Consider the following 12,417-nt stretch of genomic DNA (forward strand, 5'->3'; position numbering starts at 1 on the left):
CAGTTTTTCTCTTTAACTATGTCTAGTCTGCTGTTAAATCTACCTACTGAGTTCTTGTTTTTTAGCTATTGTATTTTCCAGTATTCATTTAAAAATCTGCCAGGGTTCACGTTATAGTTTCCTGTTCTCTGCAGATACATGTATATATATATGTATGTGTATATATATGTTTATTTTTGGCTGCCTTGGGTCTTCGTTGCTGTGTGCGGGCTTTCTCTATTTGTGGTGAGCGGGGGCTATACTTCGTTGTGGTGCGTGGGCTTCTCACTGAAGTGGCTTCTTGTTGCGGAGCACGGGCTCTAGGCGTGTGGGCTTCAGTAGTTGCAGCACGCAGGCCCTAGAGTTCATGGGCTTCAGTAGTTGTGGTGCGTGGGCTCAGTAGTTGTGGCTTGCAGACTCTAGACCACAGGCTCAGTGGTTGTAGCACACGGGCTTAGTTGCTCCATGACATGTGATATCTTCCTGGACCAGGGATCAAACCTGTGTCCCCTGCATTGGCAGGTGGATTCTCAACCAGTGCACGACCAGCGAAGTCCTGCAGATATTTGCAAGTTTGTCCCTTACTTCTTTAAAAAAGTAAAACAACTTAAAATCTGTGCCCGTATGTGTGGGTTTGTTTCTAATACTTGTTTCCAGCTGGTTCTCAAGGATGGTGGTGATTCCTTTTCTACCTGGTCATCTTTGTCTATATTTTGTTCATGGTAATTTCTTAAAACTGTATAAATAATTGAAGTCTAGCATGAAGGTTCCTTCTTCCAGAGATTTGTTTGCTTCTGCCACATGTCTGGGATGAGGTCACCTGAACTAAATGTCCACGTTGTGTGGACCGTGGTGGGGAACCCAAACCCAGCCTTCGAGCTCATGTGAGGATGGGATTACTTCTGATTCGCCTGAGGGTGAAGCTGTTATGAATCTCAGGTTAATGAATTAAAGAAGGGTTAGAACCCCCACTTTGGACGCCTGAAATGACTTGTGTTCTTTTCACTCTTACAAGGCATCCAAAACGCAGGTCAGTTTGCAGTTATTTCTTCCAAAGCACGATACTCACCTGTCCGCACACTAAAGAAGCACTGAATTCAGCAAGGAGTGGAGGTGTTTATCCTGGCAGAGGCTTAGGAAGGACATGCTGATTGTCCCAGTCTTCAAGGGCTGTCACATGAAGGAGAAGCTAGGCTTACTGAGAGCAGAACCAGCCAGCGCCACAGGGGGAGGTAGACTGGGACTAAAAAAACTCAGTGGAAGGGAGCTGTCCTCAGACCCCAGTGGGGTATGTCACAGAGGCCATTCCAACCCTGGCTTTGGGGGCTGGAGGGAACTAGGTGTCTTGGAGACGCGTACGATCTTCTGGTCTTAACTGTGCCCTTGTCCCTCGGGTCGTGTGTCCGCACAGCCACGTCCCCGCCTCCTCCCATCAGCTCAGTCAACATGTTCAAGCTGCCAGAGTTCAAGATTTTATTTTAAAACAATAGTAAACAATTTTCATTGATTTTTCTTAAGTCAAACCACCTCACACTTGGCTTATCTCAGGCAAAAAGTAAAAAATAAAAATGAGAAGGGAAGGAAAGGAAAATGTGGGGACTGACCAACCTTCCCCAGAAACAGGCCCCTGGTCCTGGCATCTGGAATGGCTTTGGACACTGTCTTTAACAAATGAGAAAAGAAAGCACCAAAATATTGTGCTTCAGCAGCAGATTAGGAACCTCCACAAAGAAAAGGCGGCCGGGGGAGGGAGGGGGGTCGGGCCCTGAACACAGGTCCCGAGCAGCCTGGTTCAGTTCTAGAAGCTTCCGAGTCTGGATGCATCTCCTCTCCACAGCTCCATTTCAAAGCGGCCTCAAGACTGGGAGGAGTCGTCCTCCGAGCTGGGCAGTGGGGATCTGTGAGCCACACCCCAGACACAGGCTTGGGGTGACCCAAGCAGGTTCCCAGCTTCTCGGAGGGGGGTCGGGAAGGACAAGGAATGCTCAGAGCACACAGAGGGGAGGGAAGGGTGGGGACAGTAGGCACCGCTGCCCCACTCCTCTCACCAGCTCCTGCTTCCTCTGCATTTTGTTCGGGTGGAGATGAAGACGAACCACTAGCGGACGGCAGGACAGGAAAGAGCTGTAAACAGCGTGGGTTTGCTCACCCGCACGTGCAGGCTCTTTCGTCAGAAAGGGGCCGCTGTCTTGGGGACAGGGAACCAGAGAAAGCCCTTGCGGCGCAGGGTCGATGCGGGTAGGACACAGCGATGGCAGCGCAGACGCCTGCTCTCCCTGGGCCTGGCCCCCACACGGGAACACTGACCGAGGTTCTGGAATGGCGTTGGCGGCAGGGGGGGCATGGGGGTGCTCCCTCCTCCTGGGCCCCCAGGCCGTCTCTCGGGCCCAGGGCAAAGGGCCTGGGAAGCTGACCTGGGCTCCTTGGTACGCAGGGCAGCCCCCGCAGAGCTGGCTCTTCCAGTCCCTCTCCAAAATCCCATCTGCCTTTGACAAAACCAAAAAATAAATAGTGTGCATTTTTCACGCCACCTAAATTTCCTGGCCCTGTGGCCAGAAGTTCAAGCCCTCCTTCTCTACCCCACGCCCCAGTGCCCACGCCAGGGGCACTTTCCGCCCAACTGGGGGCTGGCAGCAGCACTGCGAGGGTCTCTGGCTGTGAGGCCCCCCCCGGCAACAGGCCCTCCAGGGTCCTGGCTGAGGGGCTGGCTCAGCCCTTTGGTCCACCTTGTTCATTAAAATTAAAATAAGAAAAAAAAAGGCTCCACTCGGTGACTTGGGTCTGTAGAGGTCTCTGCTTCGTCCCTCTGTCTGTCATTCCATCCACCCTGCAAGGCATCGTGCAGGCCAGATCTGGAGGCTGGAGCCAGCCACACTCACCGGTCACTGCAGTTTCGTCCCCAGCTTGCGCTGTCTGTTCCTGCAAAGTGGGGGCGGGGGTCAGATGAGGGGACTCCTGGCGTCCAGTGACTCGCCCCTCAGCTGTCTCCTTCCTCCCCACAATCCCATCAGAATGAGTGAGTGTCCACTCCCAGTAGCCCCAGCAGTTGGCTCAAGCTGGGCCAATCAGAGCTCCTGCCCTGGGACCTGGGACTTGGGGCCTAGAGAGGGTCAATGTGTCTGCTGGGCCTGTATCACAGGTGCTCAGCTCTGGAGTCCAAGTGCAGCCAGGAGGCCGGGGCAGGGGCGGGGGCCAGGATGGGAGAACAGAGGCAAGAGGGACCTGGCTGGATTCCAGTAATCGTGGGCAGTTCCCACTTACAGATAAGCCAGCATAAGTGGGGTTCTGTAACCATCAACCACGACAGACAAGGAGGTAGTGAGCTCTCCATCTGGGATGCACGTAAGCAAAGGTAGGGGCACTGCTGATACCAGTTATCGAGCGGGTAACTGACTACCTGACTTGGGGGTGTGGCAATACCTGAGGGCAGCAGGGGCAGCCCCGTTCCCTGGAGGGCCTGGCTCCTCGAGAGACCCCACTGGAATTCAGAAACCTAACCGTCCCCACAGGACCTGTGAGATGCAGCCCCAGCCTCGTGCCGTGGCCAGCCCCCTTCTTCCCTGGGCTCCAGCCACACTGGCCTCTGTCTCTTTGGTGGACTCCCCAAGCTTCCTGTCCTCAGAAGCTTTGCACAAGCTGTTCCCTATGCTGAGAGCACCCTCCCTGCCAAACCCCAAGTTGGACAGTCCCGCTTTCTCTCTGCTCAGACCTGTCACAGCGGCCAGCCAGCCCAACCACACACCCTCACAGCACGCCGCTGTCACGAGCTCTCAAGCCCGAGGCACTTGTCGCACAGGTAGGTGCCTCATTCCTCGTGTTCCCCCCTGCCGGCCACTGCCGTCTCACTCTGGGCCTATCCCCAGCCCACGGCCTGGCACAGAGCAGGAGGACATGGAAGTTTGGGTACACCAAGGCGGGTGGCGGCCAGCCGGGAGAGGCGGGGCTGGGGGGCGGGGCCGCTCTGGGAGCCAGGTGGAGAGCCTGGGCCAGCTGGGGCCTTCCGCCAATAACAGGATTGCCTGCCCTAACCCCTCCAATCCCCTTTCCTCAGGATCCAGGGCTTAACCCTTAAGTTCGTTAGGATAATTTGGACCATGATGCCCTAGACACATTTCCCGGCTGCTGTGACCCCGCCCCTTGGTTCCTCTCACCAGGAACCCAGGGCTCCTCAGGAAACCTCCCAGGCTTGTGCTGGAGCCCAACCTCGCCTCGGCTCCCCTCTGAACCTGGGAAGGAGCCAGGCCTTCCCGACCCCAGCTGGCACCCCACCCAGGATTTGGAGTGCGTGGAGAGCTGAGTCAGAAGAAGGCTCCAAAGCTGGCTTTGCCCTGACTGGCTGTGCAAACACGGGTGCCCCTAACTCACCGCACCTCAGTTTACCCCTCCAGAGGAAAGTGTCTGGACTAAACGGTCCCGAGGGGGGTTGACACACAGGCCCCCAGAGAATCCTGGCTGCCCAGCTCTCTGGTTCCGGGCCACAGAGGTTAAAAGCATGGCCCTGGGCCCAACAGCCTAGGTTCCCAGCCCAGCTCTCACACCCGCGATCTGCAAACCCTTGGTCAAGTGATTCCTCTCCTCCCCTCTCTGAGCCTCAGTTTTCTCATCTGTAAAATGGGGTCCAGGGGAGGCTTCACTGAGGCAGTACTAGCGAAGTGCTTAGGCAAGTGCCCGGCTCTCGGGCAGCCTTCCAAAACTGGGGGCGGCACTGACTGAGGGCTGTGCCCCACTGAGCCAGGACCCAGAGATTGCTATCCCCTTGACTCACCTGGCTTCTGCCCGGGTTACCGTGTACTCAAACCAGAGTACATTGGGAATGAGGCTCGTGTCTCGGATTAGGAAGAACTCAGAGATAGGCCTGTAGAGACAGACACCCGGAAATCCAGGACTATATCAGGACACGAGTCTGTCACCAAGCCAGACTCTCCCACCAGTGCCTGGGGCCAGCGATGCACTCTCTCCCCACCACTTTGCCTGGCCTGTGCAAGACCCCGATGTGTCACCTGTGTGACACTCAGGCAGGTCCACTGCCCCAAGGTACACACAGCCCAGAAGGACACGTGCTGCTTTCCAAGTCCCTGAGAGGCCAGGCAAGGACAGAGCCTGGCACCTTGGCTTCTGGGCTGAGAAAACCCCTGGGGGAGATGGAAGCCAGGCGAGCAGGGCCTGCAGCCCTATGCCTACCAGAGGCCTGGGCACTAGGGCCCTCCCAGGGAGACTGAGGCTGGGGTCAGGACGCCTGGGTCCTCCCACTGATGGCCCCTTCGCAGGAGAGGGCACGCGCCATAGTGCCTGGGAAGGTGGGGGGAGGGGGGACAGCAGCAGGGGCAGGAGGCAGTTACCAGGCTGCTATCCTAGGGAACAGGGGGGTGAGGACCTCCTGAGTGAAGACGAACCAGGCGATGGCCATGAGGCCTCCAGCGATGCCCCCATAGAGCACCTGGCTCCAGGTGTGGTACAGCAGGTAGACCCTGGGCCAAGGACAGAGGGAAGTTCATGAGAGCCAGCCAGAGACAGTCCTGCACAGCCTCCCCGCACGCCTGAGTGCCAGCTTCCCTGGACCTCTGCACACACACGGGAGACATACACAGACGGGACAGACCCCTGTGACCACACGGACTCAGAGCTACTTCTAGGAGGCAAGGGGTTGGACCCCAACAGCTGCTCCCCTGACTCTAGAAGTGAAGGGATGGCTCAGCTAGGATTTGCCTCCCTTCTGTCCAGCCCTTGAACTTGGAGTTTGTCTGCAAGGGGCTCCTCCAGGACATTGGGAACAGATGGCTAACCCTAGAACCTTGAGCCCAACCAAGAGGAGAGAGCAAGGACTGGGTTGGAAGGGGCAGCTGGAGCCCTGGCCCTTTAAAATGAGAAGCCTGGAGCTTCCCTGGTGGTGCAGTGGTTAAGAATCCGCCAATGCAGGGGACACGGGTTCGAGCCCTGGGACACGGGTTCGAGCCCTCGTCCGGGAAGATCCCACATGCCGCGGAGCAACTAAGCCTGTGTGCCACAACTACTGAGCCTGCACTCTAGAGCCCACGAGCCACAACTACTGAGCCTGCGTGCCTAGAGCCCGTGTTCCGCAGCAAGAGAAGCCACCGCAAGGAGAAGCCTGTGCACCGCAATGAAGAGTAGCCCCCGCTCGCTGCAACTTGAGAAAGCCCGCATGCAGCAATGAAGACCCAACGCAGCCAAAAATAAAAAAATAAAAATAAATAAATAAAATAAAATGAGAGGCCTGGGACCCCCTTCGCAGCCCTGCCCTACAGGCTCTGGGACTCGGGTCCACAGCGCGAGGTCCAATAGGGACCAAGATTCCAGCTAGACCCCAGGGGGCAGGGCGTGGGGCAGGGCCTCTCCCTCCCTCTGTACCTGCTATAGGAGACTAGAAACGCCACGGTGAGGAGACCCAGGGAGAGTACATGCCTCCACAGCAAGTCCAGGAACCTGGCGTTGTTCGTTTGGTGCATTCTGGGAAAACAAGCCTGTTAGGGGGCCTCAGCCCACAGCCTGGGGCCCAGGCCTCCCACACAGCCCCGGCCCCAGCCACACGCTCCCTGGGCACCTTCTGCCTTGGCTGCAGCTCCTCCCACCCCCAGTAGAGGCCAAGCCCTAAATGGCATCCAAAGGGCTTGCAGCAAGTCCCTGGCAGAGGCCAGCCTGGGCCAGTTCAGGGCCATCCCAGCCAGGGCAGAAGCTCACCTTAAATACAGAAAAAGGAAGGAATAGACGGAGAAGAACCACATAAACTGGGAATGGCTGGAGGGCATCCCGTACTTGATGCCCACTGCCGTGTGGGGACCTGGTGGAGACAGAGAACAAGGCATGATGGGAGGATGCAGGCCTCCCAGTAATGCCCTAACCTGGGGGACCCGCAGACCCCCAAGGCCTGGGCCCTACCTCCACAGGGCCGTGGCTCCTGGATGACGTGTTTGATCAGCCAGTTGACCCCCTCGTTCAGTGCCAAGCCCCCAAGGAACGAGATCTGCTGGGAAGATGTACGGTCAGCAGGGCCTCTGTGTGCTTGCTGGCCGCCGCCCAGCCTGAAGACCGTGGCCGCCCACTGAACCTCCAGCCCAGTGGACAACCTGGAACCAGCCAGGAGGCTCCAGACGCCTCAGGAAAGGTGGAAGCAGGGAAGGGAAGGCAATGCCCCGGGAAGGAATGGTGAGGCCCCTCCTCCCTGGGGTGGGAGTGACTCCCTCACCGTGTGCAGCTCCCGCTTGAAGATGATGAGGGTCACAAAACCAACGATGACAAATATGGGGCTGAGGCTCAGGTAGGCAAGGAGGTGGCCAGAGAGATCACCTGGGCAAGACAGGGAGAACAGGATGAGGGCAGAGCGCGGCCATCGAAGAGGGCCTGGCCCCCAGCAAGCCAAGGAGGGCCTCAGTCAGAGAGGTGGTCCCAGCAGGGCCCGGAGCGCAGGGCCAGGCGGCTGGGGGCGCCTCAGCGTACCGGCTCACCACACGTCCTCAGTCACGGGCACAGCGTGCTTACTAAGCACTCAGGTTCACAGATCGTGTGTTTAAAGCAGGTGCCTTCACTCTCCCTGTTCTACAGATGAAGACGCTGAATCCCACAGGGATTGCATGATTTGTCCAAAGTCACACAGCCAGAAAGAGGTAGGATCTGACTAAAATCCAAGTCTCTAGCCTGGTCCAGGTGCTATACCCACTATCCCACCAAAGCGGGAATTTGAACCTGGCTTGGTCTGACCCCAGAGGCTGGGCCCTGTCCCAGGAGGCAGCCTGGCGGGCACACGGATGCCTCTGGAACGCAGTGCTGTGCGGAGACCGACCCAGCCAAGCCCTGGGCCTCCAGGGGAACCTGGTATTCTCTGAACACCGCACAGACTTGGGTCTACACTGCGGACTCTGACAGGGACCAAGGCTGGGGGTGGGGAGGAAGCTCCATTGCCCACTATGGCCACCCGTTGCCGTAACAGTTTCTCACTGCCTCTCTACTGGCAAAAAATTGGCTACCTATTGACTACCTGCTTTTTACCCCCTAATAGGTCTCGGCAGGAGGATCCTGAAGCCAACAGACAGGAGCCACTTTCCTGCTTGCCCAAGGGCAGGGCTGACACCGAGTCCAAAGGCCACCCTCACCATTCGAGACAGGGCAGCTATGTAGCAGCTCTGGGGTCAGAGAGTGTGGTTTAGTTCCCGTGCCAGCACTTGCTGGCTCCACGACCTCAGGCAAGGACTTCACCTCCCTGAGCCTCAGCTCTCTCACCCGTGAAATGGGGATATCAGTAGCCACCTCCTACAGCCATGGGAGCTCTGATGTGACCAGGCCTGTGAGATGCCCAGCTCGGTCCCTGGCACCCAGGACACTTCCATGTTTGGAGAACTCAGTGTGGGAAATGGCCCCACCACCAGCCTGGCCTCACACAGGCAGGAGGAAGGTACCCACCCAAGGCCAAGCCCAGATTCCAAGCTGAAGGGATGGGCACACACCTGGCCTCCCCACACCTACCCAGGGTAGGGCTGGCTTTGAACTGGCCTGGGAGAACAGGCCAGCAACATAGGTCCAGATGCTAGTACCCCCTGGATGACACTGGGTGAGGCCCTTCCTGTTCCTGGGGTTCTGTCTCCTCATCCACACAGTGGCCTGGCCCCCTCCAGCCCTGAGATTCTGGATCTCTCAGCTGTCCAGCTGATGCCCAGGACACTGGGTCACCAGGAGGACAGGAAATGGCTGGTGCCCCCAAACCCTTGGCCATCTCCATGGCCTGTCTCACAGCAAGCGCTACCTTTGGGCCTTCCTGCAGATGCTGTCAGCAACTCTGGCCTCACCATTCTCTGATCTAAGCCCTCCGGTGGCTCTCTCAGCCCTTAGGATAAGTCCCACCGCAATCCAGCTCATCAAGCCCTGCAGTCCTGGCCCTGCTTCCCCCCCACCTTCTGCTCCAGTTCCAGGAACCAAATCCTAGTTCCCTGAATGCACCATGCTCTGTCCTACTTCTGGACCTTTGCACACAGTTTCCCCCACCTGGGATGCTGTCTGGGTTAACTCAACATAAATGAAGTACCCACCACAGTGGGAAAAATAAAAAAATCACACTCTTGCTACTGCAGAGCTCTCAGAATCTGTAACCAGGGCATCGTTCGTGACACCACTCATTAGTGGAGTTATCCGGCCTGCACCTGTCTCTCCCTCTAGAAAGTAGGCGCCATGGGGCTTCCCTGGTGGCGCAGTGCTTGAGAGTCCGCCTGCCGATGCAGGGGACATGGGTTCGTGCCCCGGTCCGGGAAGATCCCACATGCCGCGGAGCGGCTGGGCCCGTGAGCCATGGCCGCTGAGCCTGCGCGTCCGGAGCCTGCGCTCCGCAACGGGAGAGGCCACAACAGTGAGAGGCCCGCGTTCCGCAAAAAAAAAAAAAAACAAAAAGTAGGCGCCATGAGTGCACGGATGGGGTCTCTTCACCCCACTCAATCCCCCAAGCCCAGCACAGCAACTGGCACTTAACTGGGCTCTAAAATGATGTTAAATGAATGGAGAATGGATGAAGGAAGCAGGGTCAGTGTGATGAGGGGCGCGAAGGAGAAGTGCAGGGGGTCACAGAAGAGTTAGCAGGGGGACTAGACCTTGAGAGAGGCCCCCAGGTTCAGCCAGGTCTCTCCTCCAGGCACCCACAGTCCCTGCAAAGGGTCCCTCATCACAGCCTGAGTCATGCTGCTCACATCTGCCGGCCTCCTTCTTCTCGCCGTGAGCACCCAGAGAAGTACTCCCAGGCCAGGGAGGGGAAATCATGAAGGTGCTGAGGACTTAAGCAGGTCCCTTCCCCACTCCAGACCTTGGTTTCCGTCCTGTAAAGTGGGTTGTTTTTTTTTTCACAGTCCGGGAGTTCAGGGCCATATTGGTTTGTTCACCGTTCAAAATGCAGAGCGAGCCCAGGGCCTGGCATTCAGGAGGTGCTCAGTGGATACCAGCTGAATGAATGATGGGTGAATGGCGGGGAGGCAGGCAGACAGTAGGGCCCAACAGCTGCAGGGCCGCCCCACCCCCACTATAACCCAGAACACCTAGGGTCAAAGTTTCCTGGCATCCAGTCCTGGGGCCCTCAGCAGGGCCAGGTTCTCATGTCTCTGAATGAGTAGGCCCTTCCTGGGGCAACCAGGGCTCAATGAGGGGGCCCCCAGCCTCCCCCGACACCCAACCATCCTGCACATAGATGGCAGTGTGGGCTTGAGAGGGTCCTGGGAAGGTGGGATCATGTTAACTGCAGTTATTGCTTCAATGTTTACTGTACGCCAGGCACTGCACTCAGCATTTCTCACATCTCCTATTTCTGATTCTCACATCACCACTAGAAGGAAGGCACTGTGATTAGTTCCACTTTAGAGAGGCACAGAGAGGTGAAGTCACTTGCACAAGGCCTCGTCCTGAACTCTGACCCCAAGGCCCAAGCTCTGCACAGCTCTACTAAACCGCCTCCAGAACGGTCACCAAAAGACCTCACAGATGGAAAACGCTGAGCTTCTGGAGCTGTGTCTGATGGGAAGCTCCAGAAGTCAACATCCCAGAGGCTGCCTGACTCCTCACCGGGTCCCCTGAGTTGTAGAGCAGTGCCCTACCCAGGGCGTGGCACCAGAAGTACTCAAACAACGAAGAGCTGCCCGGCCTCGATTTGCACACTCCCTGCAATGGGGAGCTCTTTCTTCCAGGCAGCCCAAAAGCACTGTTTGAAAGAAAAAGGCACTCCCTACACGCCGAGGAGAGAGTTCAGCCTCTCCGGCTCCGGGAAGGGCGGGGAAGAAGAGCCCAGGTCCAGGCCAGTGATCCGTTCCCGCCTCACGCAGACCACCGCCCCATTACAGCTCACCGGCGCCCCGGGACCCAGTGGAGCACCCCGGCCGCGCAGCCGCAGAGTGCGCGAGCGAGCGGCTCACAATTTCGCCCAGCTCATCGCCACATCACTGCGCCTGCGCGGCGCGCGCGCCGGCCGAACCCTCCGTGGCTCACTATTTGACAGTTCCCACCCCGCTCCCCCGGCGCCCCCTCTGCGGGCTTGCGCCGGCCGGAGCGCCCGGCACTGACAGGCCGGCCCCGGGAAGGCGTCCTCGGAGCCGAGGTTGTCTTTTACCTGCAGGATATTCGACGTGGGTGAGGGTCACCGGCCGCCATGAAGCGGGGAGCGAGCACTGTCCGTCCGCTGCCATCTTACCCGGAGACCGGGCTTCGCCGAGCAGCCAATGGGGAGCCAGGGGGGCGGTGGTCCTGACCTATCACGCCGGGGGAGGTGCCGCGCACCCAATCGGAGGCCGATACAGGTAGCGGCGCAGCCATTCACCGTGCAGGCCGTGGGGCAGGCCCGAGCGGCGAATCAGGAAGCAGGGCCCCTAGGAGCCAGCGAGCCGGCCAAGACGGCGCCCAATCCGGGACGAGCGCAGGTAGGTGCCTAACCAATCAGATAAAAGGAGGGTTTCAGCACACAACAGAGAGCAGAACAGCCAATCAGAAGGTGAGGCCGGCTCGCGGTGTGGGCAGGGCGGGCCAATCACCCGCTAGCTTGGGGGGCGTGTTGAACTTTGGTGGGAGCTTTGGTTTGGTTGGGGACGTGCGCCGAGTGAAGGCTTCCTCTGTACCCGGAGTCAGCCCGGGGTCGGCAGGACTTGAGCGCCCGTCAGAGCGCATGCTCGAAGCGGGGAGGCAACCTCGGCGCTATGGAGTCTGAACTCACCTACTTTTAGTTATGAGTAAACTGAGGCCGGAGACCCAGAGGGGACTTATTTTCCTTTGCCCTTTACTGACTGGCAACAGAGCAAGTCACACAAAACTGACAACCTTTCCATTAAAGGTGGGAGGTGGGATGGGGGAAGGAACGCCCGTGTCGGGGCGCACAGTCGGCCCCCTAAATGCTTTATGGAAGCTTAACTGATGTCGAGTGGAAGCGTAATAGAAGTTAAAAGACTCCGTCCCTCATTTCATTCAATTAACACAGATTTATTGATTCAATCCCGTTTATGCTGCTTAATGAGGCATCTTGGGAGCATTTTAAACAAGAGGCCGGTTTTCCACCTATACCTCAGTTTTCCCAAAACATTCCTCTCATTGTCCTACAGGCCTTGCATAAATAGCCACACCTTACCACCCACCTCTCCCTCTCCCACCCTCACTGTCTCTTCCAGCTAGATTGCAGTGCTTATAGTCCAGGTAAAGTGCCCGGCTCTTCCTGTCGTTGAGCCTTTTCACATGCTGTTCTAGTCTGTCTCAGGTGTCTATCCTCACTTAGAGGTTTCCATGGCCAGGAGAGGGGCCTCCACTGGGCTCCCACAGTTGCATCCCAGTTGCATATCCCCTCTCCTACCCCAGCACTGACCACACTGGACTGTAATTGGCTCCTTGTCTGTCTCTCACAGTAAACAATGGTTCTCTGAATTCATGCAGCGCCAAGATCAGCTTGTAGAAAATGGGCCCTGGATTGATCCAGTAGAC

General features: G+C 57.7%; 1 protein-coding gene across 1 annotated transcript; it reads right to left on the bottom strand.

Moving 5' to 3' along the window:
- Positions 1-1,438: 1,438 nt before the first annotated feature.
- DOLPP1 (dolichyldiphosphatase 1) lies at positions 1,439-11,157 on the bottom strand. The gene is made up of 8 exons (XM_082617421.1): positions 11,066-11,157; positions 7,181-7,281; positions 6,874-6,958; positions 6,676-6,775; positions 6,346-6,444; positions 5,319-5,447; positions 4,745-4,834; positions 1,439-2,898 (listed from the first exon to the last, which is right to left on the bottom strand). Exons 1-8 carry the CDS (start codon positions 11,139-11,141, stop codon positions 2,862-2,864), a joined length of 717 nt encoding a protein of 238 aa, XP_082473547.1. The 5' UTR covers positions 11,142-11,157; the 3' UTR covers positions 1,439-2,861.
- Positions 11,158-12,417: the final 1,260 nt, after the last annotated feature.

This window comes from Mesoplodon mirus, assembly GCF_964341445.2.
Source record: "Mesoplodon mirus genome assembly, chromosome: 1".
Taxonomy (NCBI): domain Eukaryota; kingdom Metazoa; phylum Chordata; class Mammalia; order Artiodactyla; family Ziphiidae; genus Mesoplodon; species Mesoplodon mirus.